Source organism: Castor canadensis, chromosome 4, assembly GCF_047511655.1.
Source record: "Castor canadensis chromosome 4, mCasCan1.hap1v2, whole genome shotgun sequence".
Taxonomy (NCBI): Eukaryota; Metazoa; Chordata; class Mammalia; order Rodentia; family Castoridae; genus Castor; species Castor canadensis.
Genome location: NC_133389.1, coordinates 133206898 through 133230288, shown reverse-complemented (window position 1 = coordinate 133230288; position 23391 = coordinate 133206898). Strand labels below are relative to the sequence as shown.

The 23391-nt window shown below is 34.1% G+C and overlaps 1 protein-coding gene across 6 annotated transcripts in view; it reads right to left on the bottom strand.

The window, feature by feature from the left end:
• Nucleotides 1-10232: 10232 nt before the first annotated feature.
• Ube2e3 (ubiquitin conjugating enzyme E2 E3) overlaps nucleotides 10233-23391 on the bottom strand; it is a 70371-nt gene continuing 57212 nt past the window's right edge. For all 6 annotated transcript variants that reach the window (XM_074071214.1, XM_020183240.2, XM_020183241.2 and 3 more), the window contains exons 4-6: nucleotides 15429-15561; nucleotides 12619-12766; nucleotides 10233-10869 (exon numbers count right to left, since the gene is read on the bottom strand). In XM_074071214.1, the coding sequence (XP_073927315.1) occupies nucleotides 10772-10869; nucleotides 12619-12766; nucleotides 15429-15561 (379 nt within the window). In that variant the 3' untranslated portion in view covers nucleotides 10233-10771. The remainder of the gene's footprint in view (nucleotides 10870-12618; nucleotides 12767-15428; nucleotides 15562-23391) is intronic.

The following is a 23391-nucleotide window of genomic DNA, read 5'->3' as shown; positions in this document are numbered from 1 at the left end:
GGAATAAAGAACTGTTTTTTATACAGCTGTGTACTTAGCCTCTGGTTCTGGCAGACCCTTCCACCACAACTCTTCTGGGAAACAAAGAAAAAAAAGAGAAGAAAGAAAAGTGAAAACCTCTTACTGTTGATCTGGAGGAAAAATAAAACTCAAAGAAGTACTCAAAGACTAAGAAATGCATGATTTTCTCTTGAGGAGAATGTGCATGAGTTTGTTGCCACCACACCCAGAACACTTCTAATTCCTTAACTTCTTCATACTCTTTCATTGATGTCTGGAATCAGAAGAATCATCTAGAAATGACTGAACCAGACCATTTCTCACGCATAAAATCCTAGAAGAATCGTAAGGCAACCACATTACTTTATTAATTATAAACAAAACATCCTTAAATAAAACATATCCATTGTTGCTGTCGAACTTAAAAAAAGTATACTCACTTATGTCCTTCTCAGCAATTAATAGTAAACTTCAATCTTCAGAGCCCAGAGACAAAAACAAACAAAAAAACAACAAAAAAAGATGCGACATAACCTATTAGCACAACAAAAATAACGTCGTTACAGTGAGGCTTCAGCTGCGCTCAAACCTGTAATTATCTGTATAAACTTGGTTGTATTATGTTTTTATGCTTAAAAAGCCTTTCTAAATACTTACAGAGCTCATTGTTTTCCCTCATTACATTTCTGTAGTGTTCACTGTTTTTAATCTAATTATATAACCGAGAAATTCAGGCCCAGAGAAGCAGAAAAAAAATTCTTAGTTACAAAAAATATAGCCAGTAAGAGTTTTGAAGACTGGTACTTAAATTATTTTCATTCTGGCGTTCAGTATACTAAAGACCCGGAAGTCAGAATGAAATATCAATCGTCATTAGGGTGTTTTACTCAGAAACTATTGTGATAAATCAATGCTCCTAATTAGAGATATTGAAATTAAAAAGTTATAAATTCCATATTTGTTTCTTTCAAGACAAACTGTCCAAATAAGTCCAGTTGCAACCACTGATAATTTTCATATAATTTTTGTTGGACACATTCTATTTTAAAAAAGGATGATTTAAAGATTCCTGGGTATGATCCCAGTTTTGGAACTAAGCCTACTCTCCCTACTGTGCAGTATAGGTAGATGCCATGATTTTCAAAGATGTCACCAGTTGTTCTGGGAAGTGTGCATGTGTTTGTTATGTGCATGCGCGCATGTCCTATTAAATCAGTCTTCTATCTCCATTTCCCAGGATATGCTGTGTCACAGACAGGAACTGAGTTTTCCAGGCATGTTCAAAGCTTGGATGATAAAGAAAAGGTGATATTAAAATACCAGTCTGTGAAATGACTCTAGAGATGTGGTCAAGTACCTGTGAACAACATATTTAACCTTAGAAGTAATTTACAGTAACATCATAGAATCAATACTAACATTTCTACCACCCAAACCCACTACCCTTTGTGATCTTGGAATGTTAAGAAAATAGAGACAAGTCTGATGTTACAGAATCTGAGGAAACTTTATTGATCCCTTTATCCTTCCAGCATTATGAGAGCAGGCATGCCAATATTTTAAACCTAAGCTCAAAACAGTAAATGCCCCTCCCAAGTTTAAATAGACTGGATACTTTGCCCATAGTATAATACCTCCTATAAGCAACCCTCCTCCTCCACCATCATCATAACCATCCATAACTCAGTGAAGAACAGGAGTGCTTTTGCTCTTTTTCTTCAGTAGTCCCCACTGGAGTATTATGTCTTCTTGTGGGCTTTTGGCACCCTATGATATTTAACATTCAGTGTTCCTCACATGAGAACCAGGAGTTATATTAATCCTACTTTGAGTTTGTATGATGAAAGAAATACATATTAAAATAATCACTAAAATTGCTTTTACAAGCTGCAAATAAAAAAGGAATACAAAACAATTTCTAATTTTATTTACCAAGATACAGGAGTTCCAAGATGATAATGGACTTTAGAAATGCTATTCTCTAAATACATACTATTCTTTGCAATCTACCAGCCAGGACTTACATAAGGAAATACACTTTAAGCAAGATGCCTGGGAAGATGTATTAATCAGGAGAATAAATTGAAATAGGAAAGTGTGACCAATATGCCATTTAAAATACTCTGTTCCTTTAAACTCATTTCAGTATCATTTGAAAAGACTGTCTTTTGAGCTAAACTAACACGAGCTTAACTGATGGTTACCTTGAAGTCTAGAAAATTTATGCCCACGTTTAAATGTGGCTGAATACTTGCTTTACTAGAACCATCACTCTGATGAAAACAAAAACAAATAGCCAAATATACCAAAGTGATATACAGAACTTAGCCACTGATTATGTACTTGCCTAAACTTGTAGTCTCATTTTTTGAAGGTGCTTACATATACTTCAATATAGTTAAATACAGTTTCATGTGATTTGAGTATCTGAAAGCTAGGACACTTCCAAATACTCAAATCCAGAACAACAACAACAAAAAAATCAAAGTACAAAGTTGCCCACTCATCACTGAATTATTTTGGACTGAGCAGACGGCTCAATTTCAGCACTGCCAAATGCTCTTAGGCACAGAAGCAATGTACCATCTGTCTTGAAGCACCAAGTGTATCAGTTCACATTTAAAATACTGGTTCTAGTGAAATCAAGCAATCCATTTTATGGTGCTTAGTTGAAACTTATGCAAGGCCAGCAACAAGGTTACATGCATCAAAACTTTGAACTGATAGTAATAAAATAAATTATAAAAATGTCAAAGCATGAGTTGTAGTCTTATAAGCAGAAAGCCTGGAAAAAGAGCTGTGGATTAAGGAGGTGTTCTCAATGGGTCACTATTGCTCCTTTGCTAAGGAAGTTTTTTGAACTGATAGAACTGTGACTGTTGGCAAGAGTGACTCTGGTATTTCACCATAAAACAAGTGCACCTGGAGCTGCTACTGACACAGAAGCTGCTTCATTATGGAACACACTACTAAGCAGTGACAGAAAGCTAGGCTTCTAAGGAGTTTAGACTTGTATTCAGTAAACAATGGGCAACCACAGGTCTTGTGAGCAGGGAATGCACCAATTAGGCTTACTCTGGAAAGATGAATGTGACATGACAATAGCCTGAACAATCGGTTAGAGTGTGCATAGGCAAGAGGATCACTTTTTTTTAAAGGTATAGCAATGGGTAAGATTGTGGGACTGAAAGGAAGAGAACAGAAGACATAATGTCTTTAAGAAACAAGGAAAAAAATAAACTATGGCCTATCTCATGTGAAATATTCTAAATATTCTTAGGATTGATTTAATTTAGGAAAAGCAGAGTCATAATCTATTTCTGCTCAGACAAAAGTTTACTTGGGCTTAAATGTGCAACAATTATAGCAAAGATACACTGACTCAAATTTCTCTCCATGCATACTTTCTCCAATTGAGCCTGGATCTCATTACTTCAACAAAATTGTATCTGTAAACGTCACCAATAACTACTACTCCCAAGTTGCTGAGTAAAATGGCCATTTCAGCCTTCATCTTATTCGACTCATTAGTTAACATCTGATGTAGATCATTCCTACCTCCTTGAGGTCCTCATTCTCCCTAGATTTCCCTTTACTTCTTGACTGTTCCTTCCTGGGTTCCTTTGCTGTTCATCTCCTCAGCTTCTCAGTGCTACAATGCCCAGACCTCTTTCTTCTCTAGCATCACTCATTCTCTGACAAGTCCATCCACTCTCAGGGATGTAAATGCCATCTCTATACTCAAGTCCTAAATGTACATCCCTTGTTCAGAATGCATTCCCAAGTTCCAGATTTGTAAACCCATTGTCCTAAAACCTCTACTTCAATGTTTAATAGGTACATCAAACCTAAACAACCAAAATCAAAACTCTTGATTGTCTCAATTCTGCTCCATACCCAAGTTTCTCACCTTATTACAACTATATCCTTCTAGTTTGCTCAAGCCCTGTACTTTTCACACCACATAGTCAACTACTGCCAAATCTTGTTATAGTGCTGTATGTTCAACCAGAGTCTGATGTTTCTGGTTTACCTTAAAGGTAAACCTATAAGGGCAATTCCTTTGTAAGCTCTATTCACTGCTAATTCAAAACACCTAAAACAGTGTTTGCCAGAGTACACAACTAAAAACTTACTGAGTGAAAGAATTGGATCCTTTATTTCTAGGGCTCATAATTAAGTAAGATCATATACACACAAATAGAATGTGATACACATTTTAAAACTTGTCATTCAAAAACAAAATAAAACAAAAAAACACTATAGGGCTGGAGGTATGGCTTAAGTGGCAGAATACCTGCATAGCAAGTGGGAGGCTCTGAACTGAAACCCTACTACTGAACCCCCCCAAAAAAAATCATAGAAGAAAAATATTGTTTACATACATACATACATCTCTAAAATGACCTTCATCATCTGAGTTGTATGGCCAGCGAAAGTTCAGCAAAAGGCTCATGTCCCAATCAATCAATCAATCAGATAAAGAAGCCAATAGCTACTGTTACTACCTTATTTCCCTCCGCCCCTTGCCCTTTTACCTCCCTTCATCACTATGTAGATGAAAACAAAAAACTTCAATAAATTCTCCAATCTCAGTCACTAGACAATCCTGAACTTCCCTTCACACTTGTGCCCCTAGTTGGAACTTCTAGTAGCCAGCACCACTCAGCAGCCCATTTCTTGGCAGGTTTACCTCTTCCCCTTTGTAGACTGAGGGGCAACTGGGAGAAGCCAAAAGACCTGAGTATGCTCAGTGACTTAAATACTCATTTTTAAGAGTGAGATAAATGAGAAGTTGATGGAATTATACATATGGAATTAGAGAGCTCTTACCCAGTCACCTTTCAATTATGCCTACTGGTACAAGTAAAACAAGACAATAAGAAATAAAGAAGAAAAAGAGCTTTCTAAGTATAAAACCTTGAGTTCAAACCCCATTCCTGCAAAGAAAAAAAAAAAAAGAGACCCCTTTGATTTCTATTCCCTTTGTCATAGAAGCTATAAAGTGGGGGGGGGAAGAGAGGCTATGAATAATATCTTAATGACTTTCAACATTCAAGTACAGCCCCTTCCACACTACTATATAGTATACTAGTCCTCTTTCCTAAAGCACATCTTTCAAAAGATGTTCCTCAAAGGCTGTAACTTTTATTCTTTTCATTCCCTGCAGGAATACTCTTAAGCAGACAGTCATGTGTCACTTAACAACTCAGAATATGTTCTGAGAAATGTGTTGTTAGCCACTTTCATCACTGTACAAACATCATAGTGTGTGCTTACACAAACTAAATCAGCTACACTAGGTAATATAACCACCAATCATCTATGTGGTCCACTGACCAAAATGTCATCATGAAATACATAGTGTCCATATATTTCTGGTCTCTGAACAGTCTTATAGTGAAAATTTAGTCTCATGATATAATAATCATTCATTCATCAAATATATTACATTAGACAATGGGCTAGCTACTGAGAGACAGATGAGGAATTTTATTTATATATATATATACATATATATATATATATACACACACACATATAGACAGACAATGTACATACATACAGACACACACACACACACTCACACTCACACACACATATACATATTATCTTCCCAAAACTCATTATCCAAAAGTAGGAATAAGGTGCTAAACTGAATATGGTAAAAAAACCAACATTCAAAAAGGGTAGCTTGCAAGACAGAGTGTTTTAAGTGTTACCTAGTATTAAACATGTTTAATATTACATAGCTTATGTAAACTCACCAAACATTATACTAATGTTTTCATTGCTAAATCAGCAGGGACATCTGCTCAACTTCTCATTTAACAGAAAATGGATGTACTTTACCAAAGATGTGTTCTCTTTTGCTAAAAGGGAAAAATCTATCATGACAGGAAAAAGATAAAACTAAGTATTGAAAATATACTCAGCTCTGTAATGTTTCATACTGTCTGAAAGAAACTTTCAATCTGTAAGCTCTTAAAATCTATAGAACAAATAAACTCAGGACAGAAACTGGCTAAAGGATTATACAGCACAACCACCTTCTACTTTCCCTGATCTCTTTCCAAAAAAATTATTTTATAAACTTAAGAAGGTAAAAAAAAAAAAAAAAAAATTCTTGATTTTAGTGCACACACTGTCAAGGAGAGTACCTGTTTGTTGCTGGTACTTGGAAATATGCATATGCTTCATTTGCTTTTATTATTTCTGATGTTTACGTACATGTCATCTCAAAATAAAAAATAAGGAAGACTGATAAACAGGTAAACAAGAGCGGTACAACAAAGTGTTCATCAGAAGAGGTAGACCTGAGATAAATTTGGGAGTTTGGGGGAAAAAACTGCTTTTAGTTATCTGTGTGAGATGAACTTGCATGGTTAGATTTAGGCTCACCAAATTCAATAAGGTATAGATATGAAAAATTTTAAATCAATTTAAATGTCTAAATGCACATTACTGGTAATCCATACATTTGTCAGCCAATTTCTTTTGCTACATAACATCCTGTTTATTTCAGAACACATCCAGAACTAGGTCCCAGAGCTCTACTGCCTAACTATCATTAAATCACTTTCCTATGCAATTTAAACTAATGATAAAGACTGCTAAAGGATATCTACACTGTCTTTGTGCTCGAATCTGATATCTACTGCTTAAACATTTTTCCAAGTTTAGCCTCTTTGCATATATATGGATTACATGTATTATATATGTATATATGTATTATGTATGTAACACACACACACATATATATGTTTTATACACTGAATGTTGTCATTTAAAATTCACCTTGGACTTTCAGTTTCAGGAACTACTGGGACCACAAGCAGTTGAGAGTACAGCAGTTGGCAAACTGAAACAAAAGAATTCTGGAGTTTCAAGATGTTTCCTTCGGAGAAATGTTCATGAGTTTAACAGAGTCAAGGAGAAAATGAGGAAAGAAAGCAAGGCCAGGTGTGCATGTACCCTACTTAGCAGTGAATATGCTTTAAAGGATGGTTCAGGCTGATTCTATCTGATGGAGATCAAGGTTTTATCAGTATTCATTACTGCTGGCAATGCAGTTCACAAACCACTTTCAGCAATTCATGTTATAACCATTTAGAAAGGACTATCAGTTCACTGTGTAGACACATTCCATTACACATAGATACACACTTAAATCACTAAAGAACTTGTAAGAAAAAGCTGTTAAAATTAGAAAAAAAGTTTCAATTCAAACAATCTATATTTACTAAAATGTGATGAGTATTTTTAAATTATTTGAGTATTACTTGAAAAAACTAATTTGTCTAGAAATGAAACAAAGGGATTTGTACATTTACCTAAAATTTTAAAAAATTAGCTGAAATATAATCAGATAATGTTATTATGGAATCATTTCTCAGGATCTAAAATAATTTATAATGGTTTGAAAAAAATAAATGTCATCCCAGCTCATACTATAAATCTGTCCGATACTATAAAGGGTGACACAAAATGTGTTAATGCATTGTGCAGTAACATGACTAATGTGGATTAGTACTTGATGTCACAGGACTGAGACTAACAAAAGTTTACCATGCAATCATTCATGTATTGTTATAATACATTTGGGTAAGTTGGGCTGATTCCAAGTTCTTTAAGTACACATTAGAAAACAACACCTCAATTCTTTTTAGAAAAGGTAGCATGGGGCAAACTGAAAAAGTCAGTGATTTTTTTATCCCTGTTATTAGTTAAGACTTCATTAAAAAGAAAATGCAATGTCCAAAAAACTAAAACCTTGTTTTGAAAAATGTGTGATATATATTTATCAATATAAATTCTGATGTGATTATGTGATATAGGGTTAAAATTTGAATAACATCACTTGTCTCGTTTTCAAATGAAAAAAGGAAATCAGTGATGTTGGAGTATTTCTATGACACATGTTTGAGAATATTAATAAATCTTTCTCACATTCATTGGGACCATGTCTGCTTTTAGAAGACAGAATAAGATAGAGACTAAGATTTTTACAATATTTACTGAAAGGCAAACTATACTTTATCCTACAGAGTAAATTTTGGAAGTTATAATTAATCTATGCATATTCTGCTTTTACAGACAATAACTATAAAGTGTGTGTATGTGTGAATATGCAACACTAACTTACACAAACTTAACCAAAACTTCTTAGCCTAGTGGTAGAACAAAGGGGTTACAACGTCAAATCTTAATGGCTATACAGTCTGGAGCAAATTATTTAACCTATCATTCCCAACTCTTGTCAACTCATCATCAGTGACTACTCTGCTAAAGCTCTTCAGGGGTACTAAATGAGACAGATCACATCAGCTATTAAATAATGCTTGACGTGTAGTGGCGCACTGCACTGTTCCCGAGGGTACATAATCATAATTAGAACACTCAGGGTTTAATGGGATACCTGGAGCATGGCCATTCTCAAACATTTAAAATTATTACTCATATTTTAAAATATTACAATTTGTAAATTGCAAATTTTGCTTCTAATGAGTGAGAAAAAGTCTAGGTTTTGTTGGAAATGTCTAGAGCAAAGTTTCATGGGGAAAAAACTACCCTAACAGTATGCAATTTAATAGCTACAAAACTGTGTCAATGATCTAGTTTTTCAGAAATAATCAAAAATTTAAGGGAATCTATAGTAGAAAACCAAATGATACTTAATAATTTTCAAAATGTACTCCTTTTGATTATCTTCTCTTACAATAATGTGGCTTATTTTATATGTCAATTGATTAGAATACCAAGGTACTAATTAGCCCATCTGAAAAGTACAGTCAGTTTCCTAAAAGAAAAGGAACAAGCAGAATAAAAATTTTGTGATTATATAATTACTGAGTTTCAGGGTAATAGAGAACAGTGAAAAAATCAAGTTCACCTCTCGTGTTTCATATGTGAATATACTGAAACTCAAAAAAATGTGTTATTCAAGGATCCAAAGGAAGTTTGCAGAAGAGCCACAAATATTCTGGGCAACTAATTCCCTCTGCTTGGTTCAGTATCAAAAAAGCAAATAGGCTGGTGGTGATAACCAGGTTCATAGTGAGTAGAAAATCCAATCAAGGTATCTTAGTAGTGGGGAAAAACTACTTTCTAAGGCCCAACCACAGTTTATAAAAATCTTTTTTGTTAACATAAAAGGTTTGCACCCACATGACTCTGACTTGAACTACAGATTATTAACTTCTACTTAAAACAGTCAAAGCTCAGAAGTTTTCACAGTTTAAATCCGTTAAAACAGTATAATTTTACTTGTTCCTTTGTAAGGATATTCTGGGGAGCATTTAGATGAAAAAGATATGTAAGTTTAATTTCATTTTTACTCTGATTTAAAATTTCTATTGACAAGTAAGTAGGAGCCCACTATTTTAGTGATGGCATATGTAATTATGTATGTTTTGTTTATTATATGGAAGCAATGTATTTTCATGATAGTAATTCCATTCTCTAAATTTTAAGATAGTACTCTATTACCATATGTCGGACTGAAGAAGACAGCTGACCCTTATGACCTATGACACAACCTTGACCAAATTATAATTAGCACAAAGGGGAAAAATATCATAATTGAGCTGTTTACAAACTGCCATAGACTGTTTAATGATTGTAAGCTTAATAATATATTCAATATTTACAATTAGAAAGAATTTAACTTATAAAATCCTTACAATTTGGTATATTTTCAATTGAGAAATAATGCCATATCTGCACACTAACCCACAGTACCACTGGTTGGCCATGCATCACAGGAAGAATGTAATGTACCACAAAAATTCTAGATCAGGACTAAATGGGGAAAAAGCACCACAGACCAGCTACCAGATCAAAGTTATTATCTGACAATATTGCCAATGCTGAACAGAAATCACCAACTTGGAAGCAAAATGTTCTGTAAGACACTACCAGACTCCTGAGTGAGCCAGGATTTTGTTTTCTTTTAAGCTTAAATACTGTTTTATAAAAGGAAAACTTTATATTTTTCTGAGACCAACAGTTTAAAATCAAGTTTGCATATTTAAGCCCACTGTATTCTCTCATTAAGACTTGAAGGGGAAAATTCTACAAACTTAATAAGCTTTTAAATGCTTTCGATTTTAAACCTATTCATTTGTACTAGTCCTTAGAAGGTGACCTTCATATCCACACCTTTATTTCATCAACAATCATCTCAGACACACCTTCTGACAAGACTGACTTGAAATATTACGACAGGAAACTATGCCTTCAGGAGCATGTTTATTGTGTTTGAGATGATACATCAGTGCTCTCTGAGCTACAAAGGGTAAAAGGAAATCCTCTCATTACAAACTGACAAAGGTAAAAGGTAAAACATTTTCACAACAGCATGAACCACATACTCAGAATAGATCTGGGCTTAATACAAATGACATAATTCCTAAGTCATCTACAGCTACTTTTATAACTTCATACAGATAATGAATTAGGCTAAAATGCACTATAATATTTGGTAGACTTCAGGACCAGTATCCTTAGTACATCACAAAATACATTTTGATATCCCAAAGAAGCAAGACTTGCAAGTAGGCGTTTTAAACATAACTAATCTACAGCTACAAAGTTCTACTCTTGATAGCATTTACCTTTTTTGGGAGTCTCCCAGTCTCCAAAGGATAAAAGCAGAGAGTAGAATCAGTATAACATATACACAGAAGTCCGTATTGTAAAGGCTATAAAGATTTGCAGCACAGTGAGAAGATGCCTTCTGCTCCTTCACACTGCATACAAATTATGTGAATTATGTTGCGTATCTCTTGGTCCACTGTCTGGCTATCCTGTCATGTTCTGCTCTGTTGGTCAAATACTGAGTGGCTATGCTTCCAACCAGAGGATCCGCTGGAAAAGTGGAAACAACATTAAGATATTATGTGATGTCTTAAAGATAAAATTCTAACATTCTATTAAATTAAAACATATTACTTATACTTCAGCAATATTTTGATATAGAATGGTTTGATTTTCAAAAGGAAAATACAGTAATAAGATATGCCTATTTTATATTCAAATTATAAAATCCCCTTTCACTAAAAAATGAATGTTAACAGATCAGACTTTTATATTTTCTAGCCCTGGCATTTAATTCAACAATGAAAATATGATAGTTGTATTTCTGGTTTGTCATGGGTATTAAAAGACGTAAGTTGTACATAAAACTCCAATCTTACAATACAATGCTATTCAGAATGAAATATTTTCATAATATAACTAATCACTGTGTGTACAGCCATGAAAAAACTTGCCATTTCATTTTAAAATAGAATTTGAAATAAAAATTGAATCTGAGATTTAAAAAAAATGTGTACACATGGCACAGTGTATGGTGTGTTCTAAATGATAACCAGTAAAAAAAGTAAAGGCTCTCTTCCTTCCTGACCCCAACGACTCAGAATTTTCTCTCCATGGCAAACAACTGTTACTCCTTTACATTTCTTTCCAGAAATTTTACATACATCTATAAGCATTTAGAAAGTTATTATTATGTGTACCCCTTTCTTTTCCTTTTTCAACTTGCTATATCTAAAGACCTTTTCCTGTCAGTTCCTCTAGAGCTGCCTCATTCTTTTATTAATAGCTATATCCTCTATTAATGAACACTCAGGTTATTTCTAATCTTTTGCTTTAATAAATAAAATGAATATACATTTCACTACCTATATATAGGTATAGTATATAACTATTGCTTATGTCTGCATTGCTGAGCCTAAGGTAATAGTGATAATCTCTAGTGAGTTATCAAGTACTTAGAAAACAGTAGGCCAAGTTTTTTAAAAATTATCAGAGTAAGGTAATACATGTGAAACTCCAGGTCTATATATGACTTTATCAAGTCCACTACTCATGTTAATCTTATGTGGTGGTTAGGCCTTTTCTGAAAAAGTTATAAATGACATACTTTACTTCTGAGCTTACACAATCATAATGCAGCCCAACTCCCTGGTCAGCCTATCATTTTCATTATCTGTTGCTACAATAACTAACTTTAAAGTACAAAGGAAGGGAGAGCCCTTCATTACTGAGTGGTTGCCTTAAGGAACATGGCAGCTATGAAGGAGAGAAAAGGATGTAACTATGGTCAAAGACATTCTGTGATTCCTGATAAAAATGATCTATCTGTATGGCTACATAATTTAGATAGTAAAGACTGCATGAATGAGTGAGAAAAATAGTAATAGAGTTACAGTAGGCCATTAACAAACTAAATGAAGTTATTAATAAACTTTTGGCCTGGTCAAATTGAAACAGCATTGCTAACTAACTGATAAAATATTTGCTTGTTTTTTTTTTTTTTTGCTTGGGCAGGGGTAGTTTGTTGCTTTATTTTTGGATACATGGCTTAAAGTATGTAACTCAAACTGGTTTGGAAGTTGGTATGTAACCCAACTTGGCCTTGAATTTGTGATCCTCTTACCTCAGCCTCCCAAGTGCTGGGATTATAGGTTTGTGACATTATGTCTAGCCCTTACAAAATGTTTTATGCACATCTTCCCACCAATAACATTTACTTTGCAATCAATTTTTAAGCTAATGAAGAAAATGTACTGGTTTTTGCAGCCTTACTGTGCAAGTTTATAAAGATTTGCTTACCAGGGTTGCAGTCTGTCAAAAGGGAACAAATAGACAGCAAAACCTTTGAAATAGTCAAAGCAGGACTCCAGTTGTCTTTAAGGATGTCCAGGCAGATGACTCCCTGACTGTTGATGTTGCAGTGATAAATTCTGGTGCGGAAAGTAACCTAAGTACAGTCATGTTAAAACAGAAAGAAAGAAAGTGCTTTATTACCTACTAAAACTCTCAACAGTAACATATCATGGATGATACTAAACAGTAAATAATTTAACTAGAGCTAACCTTAGGTTAAGCTCAATGAAAAATTTAGTTTTATTTGATTTAGCTAAAAGAAATTTTTGTTTTCACCTGGTATATAAACAACTATATTGCTGCTAAAACCAAAGTGAGTGGATAATCAATTAATTATTGAATGATACAATAAATTCTACACATAACTTCAGAAAATAATGGAGAAGGACTGTGACAAAGGTCGATGAAATCAACTATACTACCTGCCTTTCTACTTCTCAGCTGTTCATTTTCACAGCTGGCTCAATGCTTTGTCAGACTAAAATATTAAAATAGGTTTCCAGCTACTGGAAAAACCAGCACATCTCTGACATGTTTGAGAAAAGAAGATAAATCACAGAAATAAATACTGGCAAGTTTCTAAACTACCACAAACAATAGTTGGGTGATTCATTCATAATTGTGAGTTGTGCTGAGAAAAAAAAAAATTCCTGTCTCTTAGAACCAGCAAGTGTACTGTGAACTTCAAAGGGCAATCTGAGAAGAAAATAAAAGCTCTCAAAAGTGTCATTCTGAAAAGGATGGGGGGCGAGGGTTGAGAACCAAGAGAGGAGAGGGAGGGAGGGAGGGAGAAACAGGGAAGGACACAGAAAGAATTATGTGGGAGGGTGAGGGAGTTAGGTGGGTGTGTTATGTGTATAACAGCACAAGAAAAACACACTCCCAAACCAATCACTGATTATTAGTAGTAGTAGTAGTAGTGGAAGAGAAGGAGAGAGGACCATGGCCCTCTAGAACTACTCTCATAACACACAGTAATGGTTACATGTGAATTAAGATCTTAAATTATAACTAGTCAAATCATTATGGGTTACAAGTGTAAAATACATACCAGATTTCAAACACTGGCTACCAAGACCAGAATGTAAAAGATCTCATTAGTAATACTTTATACTGATTACATGTTGAAATGGCAATATTCAGGATGTACTGCATTAAATAGTTTTCCTTTTATCGTTCTAATAGGCTACCAGAAAATTTAAAATTGTATGTGTAGCTTTGAATTACATTTCTACTAGATAATGCTGCTCTAAATATGGGAATAACATATGTTCTATACCTACTGCTGACTACGCAATAGGTACAGAAATTTTTTACAGATAAAATTATTTTAAAATTCTTTCAGTTATTAACAAGAAAACGGAGTAGTATCCACTAATGGTAGAGAATTATTTTTATTATTCTTCATAAAGTTCAACACCTTATATGAACTTTATAAAGAATATGCTATACAGAAATAATTGTTCTTTTTAACACTAAACCTAATACCACAAATCTTATTTATATCATTTGTTCAACTATGGACTTTAAGAATGCTTATTATATCTTAGCAAGAGAGCCAACATTAACAAATTAGAAAATTAAAACACTGCAATTTCAACTAAAACTAAAATTGCATGCTAAATTTATAGATAACCATTACATTAATCAAAATGATTATGTCAAATCATTTGTAGAACCATAGTTTGAAAACTGTAGGTTAGGCAATTTCCATTTTCCACTCAAAAGTGCTAAGATGAATGTAAGTATCTTTTTAATTCAATTAATTCCCTTCACATACAAAAATAATTTTATACAAAATACATTTTGGTTTTACTTCCCCAATTTTGCTTATAAGTTAAAACCAATTTCCAACATGGAAAACTGGGCACTGAGTACATTTATCACTGTTTATAATCATGAGGTCTGCTAAGTTTTTTTCTTGTAATACAGAAAACTTAGCCAAAGATCGAAAAGTGAGCAGTTAGTCATACATTGACATTAACTATGTATCATTTTGAATACATTCATGGTGTTATCAACATCAGTGTTTTGTTTCTTTATTTGACTGACTTACCAATCAAAAAGGTAATAATTTCAAGAGCTCAGATTCTAATAGGACCAATAGTAAGACATTCAAAAAATGGATAGCTTTAATTGGGAGTATGTCCAAATGGTAAGAGACCTTGGTAACTGCAATTTGAGGTAAACACCACTAGGTGGAACTATTGTTAATTGGTTAGATAATGAATGCCTGATAAATGTCAAAGTTTTCACACACACAGAGGCATTAAATCATCATATAAATGGTAACAGAACAGGGAACATAAGGAACCAGGATTAAAAGAAAATTATTTTACTAAATACTATTAGTTTTCCTTCTTTGTTATGTTTTCTAGTTTCTCTTATATATAAAGATAAAATTCACATTAGTAAACCAATGCTCCTAGAAGGTGTCAAACAGGCTTACTTTTTAATCCCAATATATCTCTTAAGGAAGGGTCTCAGGACATTTTTCCTCTTAAGTCTGAGATTTATGTTTTATAGATGAACAAAGTACAGTTACTTACTATTAACAATTAAACCCTTGGTTGATCATGAACTTTTACAGGCAGAAGTCAATTACTTTCAGTGTCAAAATCCTTGGTTCTGAGTTTTCATACCAATTAATTAACAACAATGAATAAAAATGGTTACACATTAATACATGGTTAAGCTCTAGAATATCTGATGTGGCAGAAGAATAAATATTAATGAATGTACTTATGTGTACTTACCTTTGGTGGCTTAAATGGATAATCTGATGAAAATGTGATATCCAGAAAAAACACACCACCTTCATACACAGAACCTGGTGGACCAAGTATAGTGGATCTCCATTCATAGATGTTATCTCCTTTAGGCCCAGCACTATTTAAAGAAAATTGAAAATCAATATATACGTCTATGAACAATGCACATTAACACTTTAAAACCAATGAAGTATTCAAGTTAAATTAGCAACTTGAAGCAATGAAACAAGTATGAAAAATTTGGAAACACTTCAAACTCAAAAAAAATTGCAAGAAAAGTACAAAGTATACCTATATGTCTTTATCCAGAATCTCCTGTTAGTATTTTATCCCATTTGCCTATCCTTCCCTCTTCCTCTTCATCTCTCTCTTGCTCGCTCTCTCTTACGCGCAATACAAGTTTGTTTCTAAGCCATTTGAAAGATGCACACATTGTGGAACTTTCCACTTAAATACTTCAGTGTGCATTTCCTGAAAATAATCTATATACCTCAACACAATTACAATTTCAGTAACTACATCAATTACAATATTTTAATCTACAATGTGCACGACAAAGTTGTCAACTAATTCACCAATACCCTCCAAATTTTTTTTCTCCAGATGCAAGATCCAGTCTTGTTCTGTGTCTTTTAAGACAGTTACTCAAACTGGACTCGAATTTGCAGTCTTCCGGCCTCTACCAGGGTAGTGCTGGGATTACAGATGTGCACCACAATGCCCACTTATGACCTGTGCTTTAGTCTTACTTTAAAATGGATCCTTTCAGCCTCTGACTTTTGTAACATAAACATTTTAACCAAATACAATCCTTAAAAAAAAGAATGCCCACACCACTTTCAGCATTTCTGGTGGTTCCTTATGATTAGATTCAAGTGATGAATTCCTCGCCAGAGTAGTGCTTAAGTGATGACTGCTTCTCACTGCATCACGTCTGGAGGCACATGGCTACCTGTCCCTCACTGATAATGGTAAGTATCATCATCCTGGCCAAGGTACTGTCCACTTTTCCTTCTGTTTAGATACTACCTATTCCTTGCAACCAGTAAAGTAATCTTTGGGGAGATACTTTTAAGATCATGCAAATAATCCTAGTTCTCTTCAAAATTTCTCCCACCAGATTTAATCACTATTTGTGGTTCTTTGAATCTTACTATTATGGTGGCAAAAATCACAATTTTACAACTCCAGTACTTTCCACACACTTACTTTCCCACATTTGGGTTTATGTATACGTGTATATATAGTATTACTGGTTTGGTTTCATAGATTCCTATTTTTCCAATGCTTTATAATTCACTAGTTTTTAATTACTTTGATACTCAAATTGTCCCAGAGTTGGCCAGTGGGAAATGGCTCCTACATTCATATAAAATGCCACTCTCTCTTCTGGAGCATTCCTTTTCTGTCTGGCTTAACAACATGCTCCAGGCTCCTGGTCTTGGAATCACCTTCAAGAAGCCCTGGTTCTTCTTAGGGGAATGTTGTCAGAAACCAAGATCTGAGTGCTAAATGCTATAGAGTCCCAGATGAATTTTAATGTAATGTGATCAACACTGTAGTTTCATTTATAAATTACAAACTAGACAGTTCAATAAAATCTAAACTCACAATTACTTTTAGTAAAACAACTCTACTAGCCCTTAAATTCTTTTCAAATACATCTTCTAGACTTCCATTTTTCTTTAATTTTAACATAACCAATTATCTTGGCTTTCTGAACATATGAATGTTTAAGGATTTTTGTTTTTTCTCTTAAAGTGTTCATTAGCTTAGAAATGATCTGCAGTCCCTATTTAATGTAAGTGCAAACCAGCATTGATAAACCAACCTTATTACTTAACAACAGGACACTAGTTAAAACGATTTAACTACATGGTATTTATACTATAAACACATACTATAAGCTATAAAACTTCAAGTAAGTGATTCTATCCATAATCAAATGTGTGCTCTGAGAAACAGTTCAAAGACAGTACAGAAAACCTCACACACACACACAACACACACAGGCACACACTCACGCAAATAAAATCTTACTACTTGGCCTATTTAAGGAAAATTCATTTTAAAATTAAGCAACATATGTTTTAAATATACACAGCAACTGAAACTTACTAAAATAATAAGTCATCATTTAAGAATCAGGTATACTTCCAAAAGTGAATATCCATGGTAACAAAACCATGAAATTAAGTCCCAGTTTTATAAAAACAAAAAAGTTTAACCTGATTCAATGGCAGTCCTCTCATTAATTTTTCCCTTGATTCAAGGTAATCATTATAAAACTCAATTACAGTATCAAGAGTTTTTACGGTGATAGCTACTCTAGTGAAATGTTTCTAAACTGCATCTTACCTACAGTAACAGGTAATAAGAAAAATGTTAGCTATTGTTTACTCCATCATTACTATTAGCCAGACATTGCTTAAAGTGCCATAGTGTGTAATTTAATTCTCCTAAGAAATCTTAGAAGAATGTTATATTGTTATATTTCTACTTTCAGATGAGGAAACTAAGGTTTTGCTGCATATCTTCTTGCTACTTCTAGCTCCAAATTTTGCAAATACTTGTGTAAGTAACCAAGAAGAGCTGCTTTCCAAAGAAACCAAATCCCCAACTTACCTCTTCAGTCATCTGAAATACAACACAGTTTACTAAGAACCAAAAAAAACTCCTGAGACAAAGTTGGGGATCACTGCATGTTAAATGACCACAGAATTTTAAACTTAAACAATGAGGTTGAGTCCAAGCCCCTCTCTTTACAGTTGAATAAACCAGGCCAAGACAAAGAGAATGTAAATGATCCATCTTTTAGAGCCCTTCTGAGTTGGTTGGAAGAACTGCAATTTTAACAACAAATTCTTAGTTCTTAAATTTTCTTTTTATTTATGGTATTTAACATAGGAAAAAGATACATTTCATTCTATAACAGCAGAATATTAAATGCAACTTTCCTTGTTATCTTGTAGTACATCAAGCAAGATGAAGTTATGCTAATGTGATTAGACACCTAGCCTGAGAGGAGTGAGGGCTACAATCCAGTCCTGGTGCTAAGTGCTTTATGTGGTAGAAGAGGCCCTTTTGATTTTCAGAAAGGTACCATCTGCTAGTCAAGGCACAGGCAGGCTTGGAAGGGGATAGGAAGTGGTATACGATAAGGGAATTTTCAGGACTGAGTTCATTAATGCCAACAAAACATGTTACAGGCTAGCAGGTGACATGGATGATAAATGCTAGTAGTTTCAAGACAGGTACTATTCAGATCTTTTCACTAGTTCCCATTAATATTCTCTTGCTCTCTCTCTCTCCCTCTTTCCCCCTTTCTCCAACCTTTAATTAAACCCTCTATTTCTCTAACTCTTCCAGCTTTCCTCTCAAATTACCATTCCTTTATGTAAACCTCCTTGAAAGTGTTATCTCTATATTTCTGCCTGCTGCCTACAATTTTCCTCCTCCTGTTTTGAACTCATTCCTACCTGGTGTTTCCCTCCCCATCCCTTTATTGAAACAGCTCTTATCCAAGGTCACCAATTGACCTCATTACTAGACTCAATGATCATTTCTGAATCCTTATCAATGGACTAAATTTTGAAACACTAAGTCTATTAAGAAAATGGAAATTAAGGCTTTAAGAGATGTTCCACACATCTATGTATAAAGAAACTAAATGCTGTCAAGAGTATCAATTCTTACACTTCATCTACACATTCAAAGTAATTCCAAGAAAAACACCAGTAAGTTATTTTGTGGATATCAATAAACTGACTCTACAGCTTATGTGGAAAAGTACTAGAATAGCTAAACTAAGAAGGAGAGAACAAAGTTAGTGGCCCGATACTACCCAACTTTAAGACTTACTATAAAGCTACAAAAATCAAGACAGTGTGATACTGACAAAAGAATTAACAGACCAAAGGAACACAGTAGAGAGCCCAGAAACAGATACAGGTAAATACACTGAACTAGTCTTTGACAAGGGAGCACAGACAATATAATGGCACAAGTAGCCTTTTCAGAAAATGGTGCAGAAACAACTGGATAGCTACATACAAAGAAATGAATCAAAACAACAACCTCACATCCTTCACAAAAGTTACTAATTCAGCAAGTCACAAACCTGAGTGAAGTACAAAGCTATAAAACTCCTATAAAATAAAGAGAAAACCTAGATGATCTTAAGCATGTTGATAACTTTTTAGATATAGCATCACAAGCACGCAACTCAAGAAAAAATAACTGGTAAATTGAACCTCACTAAAATTAAAAACTACTGCTTTGCAAAAGACACTATCAATGCTGGTCTTGGTGTTACATGCCTTTAATCCCAGCACTAAGGAGGGCTGAGACAGGAGGATCATTAAGTTCAAGGCTGGCCTGGACTTCATAGCCAGACTCTGTCTCAAGAATTAAAAAAAAAAAAGACAGTGTCAAGAAAATGAGAAGACAAACCACAGATTAGGAAAAAATACAAGCAAAAACACACTTGATAAAGAACTATGTTTAAAATACACAAAGAATCTTACAACTTAACAGTAAGAAAATGAACACCCAATTTGCAGGTAGGCAAAAGACCTGCATACCTCACGAAGGTATATAGATGGCAAGTAAGCATATGAAAAAATATTCAACCTCATATTATTAGGGAACTACAAATTAAAAGAACAAGGATATACCACTATACATCTGTTAGAAAGGCTAAAGTCCACAAAACTTACATCACAAACTGCCGGTATGATGTGGAGCAACAAAAATACCCATTGCTGATGAGAATGCAAAACAATACAGCAAGCACAAAATCTGTGTACCCATTTTGTTTCACATGAATATTCACTTTAGAAGACAGTTTAGAAAGTTTCTTATAAAACTAAATATATATTACCATATGATACAGCAATCACATTTGTTGGTATTTACTCATGAGCTCGAAAACTTAGGCCGACACAAAAAAATGCACATGAATGTTTATAGCAGCTTTACTCACAACTTCCAAAACTTGAAAGCAACCAACATGACCTTTGTTAGACAAATAGATGTAGAAACTGCTGGACATGGGGGATGATGAAATACTATTCAGTGTTAAAAAGAAGTAAGCTATCAAGCCATGATAGCTTGGAAGGTCCCTACATTCATATTACTAAGTGAAAGAAGACTAAATGAAAAGGCTAAATACTAGTAATTCCAACCATATGGCATCCTACAAAAGGCAAAGCTATGGACAGTTAGAAGATTAGTGGTTGCCAGAGGTTGGAGAGAAAAGATAAACAGATAAAGCACAGAGCATCTTTAAGACAGTGGACCTATTCTATGTGCTACAAGAGCTGAGGATATGTCATTATACATTTATCAAAAGCCATAAAATGTACAACACTATTAAACTAGGCAATTTGAGTGGTAACAATGTGTTCAAAAAGGAGGTCCATGGATTATAAAAAAGGAGGAGGTTGTATGTGTGGAGGGTCCACTCTTGGTTAACACTGTACTTCCCAGTAAATTTTACTGTTAACTAAGACACAAATAAAGTTTAAGATAAGTAAATGTTTGTATATTAAAGCAAGAAGAAGTATGTTTCTCAGGTGTTGGCTAATAAAAACAGCTTCTAAAATACCAAGGGATATGTTCCAAAAATTTGTGTCAAAATCAGGTATATGGATTTGGGACACACTCTAACCACAAATACTATAAATGTTGGTTTCAATGTTGGGCCACAAAAGTTAATTTTTTTTAATTCATTTATTCACATGTGCATACATTGTTTAGGCCATTTCTTCCCCCAATCCCCCACCCCCGCTTCCAGGCAAAACCTGTTCTGCCCTTCTCTCTAATTTTTCTGAAGAGAAAATATAAGTGATAATAAGGAAGAGAAAACGTTTTTGCTAATTGAGTTAAGGATAGCTATACAGAGAGATTCCTAGTATTGCTTCCATGTACTAATGTGTTACATCCCAAGTTGATTCATCTCTACCTGACCTTTTCACTAGTTCCTGATCCCCTTCTCATACTGACCTCTGTCGCTTTAAGGTTTCTGTATTAGTTCCTCTGCAGTGGGCATATTAAGTACTTTCATGTTTTGGGTTTCTTACCTATCCCCATACCTCCCATATGCGCTCTCCCCTTGTCATGTGATCCAAGTCCAACCACATTGCTGCATGTGCCCTAGATCTAAAGTCCACATATGAGGGAGAACATACAATTTTTGGTTTTCTGAGCCTGGCTAACCTTGCTCAGAATGATGTTCTCCAGTTCCATCCATTTACCAGCGAATGATAACATTTCATTCTTCTTCATGGCTGCATAAAATTCCATTGTGTACAAATACCACATTTTCTTAATCCATTCGTCAGTGGTGGGGCATCTTGGCTGTTTCCATAACTTGGCTATTGTGAATAGTGCTGCAATAAACATGGGTGTGCAGGTGCCTCTGGAGTAACCTGTGTCACAGTTCTTTGTGTATATCCCCAGGAGCGGGATCACTTGATCATACGGCATTCTATGTTTAGATTTTTAAGAAGCCTTCAAATTTTCACAAGTTATTTAAACCAACTTTCCTCATAAGATTAAATGAACAAATGCATATAAATTGACATTTTGTCAGTAAAAAACAAAATACTGAAAAGCAATAGTATTTTATTTATCATAGTATCATTCTAAACATTTTAAAAATACACAATTATCAGCAACCTCAGCTTGATCAGTCTGATCCAAGTAGAAAAAACAAAGAGCAAAAAGTAAGATTATGGTCACTAAGAATGAAAGGCAAAAATGAAAGATTATTACTGGTGACTTAAGAGAGTTGAAATGATTGAAAGATGGAGGACAGAGGGAACAGGACTGTAAAAGAGATGGATAGGTGTGCCATGCACGGGGAGGCAAAGGGACAGCCTATCAATCATCCTAACACAGGAGGGAAGTAAGGAGAAAAGGAAAAGCAAATTAAGAAAGTGACCAGCAAGCATATCACAGTGAGGGTAAAAATGGAGAAAAGGGGATTCTTTATGGACAGCTGAGGGAGAAAAGGCAAAGCAAAGAAAATAAGGAAAGCAACCTATCCTTGCCTAACAGTGGATACTCCGTTTTACAACAACTAGAAATGAGATCTGAGAGGTAAAAAAAAAGGGCATTTCTATGGCTAGAATATAAAATGTTATCTTTGGTGACTGCTTTTAGTTCTTCCAGATATGTTTGAAATTCCTAAATTTCTAAAAACCAATTATTACATATCAGAATAGTTTATAGTCAATGGAAGATATTTTAAAGATGCACAGACTCTAAAGTGTTTTAATCAATTTTTGACATCACCAAGATCCTAACTAATTGGTGTTACACTAAAAATCAAATTTCATCAACGCATTCCAACTTGAGAATTAGTTATCACAATGATTATTTTATAGTTTGAATATTACATTCATTTTCATATAGAATGTATTGTGTCCCAGCTATCTTTCTTTTTTATAATCTTAACACTGACTAAAATTTAGTAAGATTAATAAAACACTTAAAGAAACAATGGACATTTCATTACTAGGAATCAGTCACACTTACTTAAAATCACATAATTTTTACAATGTGCCAAACTATACATACATACCTCAGTGATTCAAAAAATGTATCTGGTGTATAGAATCTACATAAAATGACTTATTTGGAAGATGTATTAACCTCAAAATAGACAAATGAACATTCGAATATCCTTCTAAAAAAGTAGAAGCCTAGAAAACAGAGCAGCATTTATAAAGTTAACTCATCTATTCACTATAAATACACAAAAAAATATATATATACATACACATACACACATATATATTTAAATTCCTACACATAAAATGTTATTCCATTAGGCTGGATTAATCTTGTAATAACTGTCAGAATTTGTACGTATCTGTTGCAAAATAACACTTCAGAATTGGTTCATTTCACTCACGAATGCACAGTACCGCCAACTAAAATC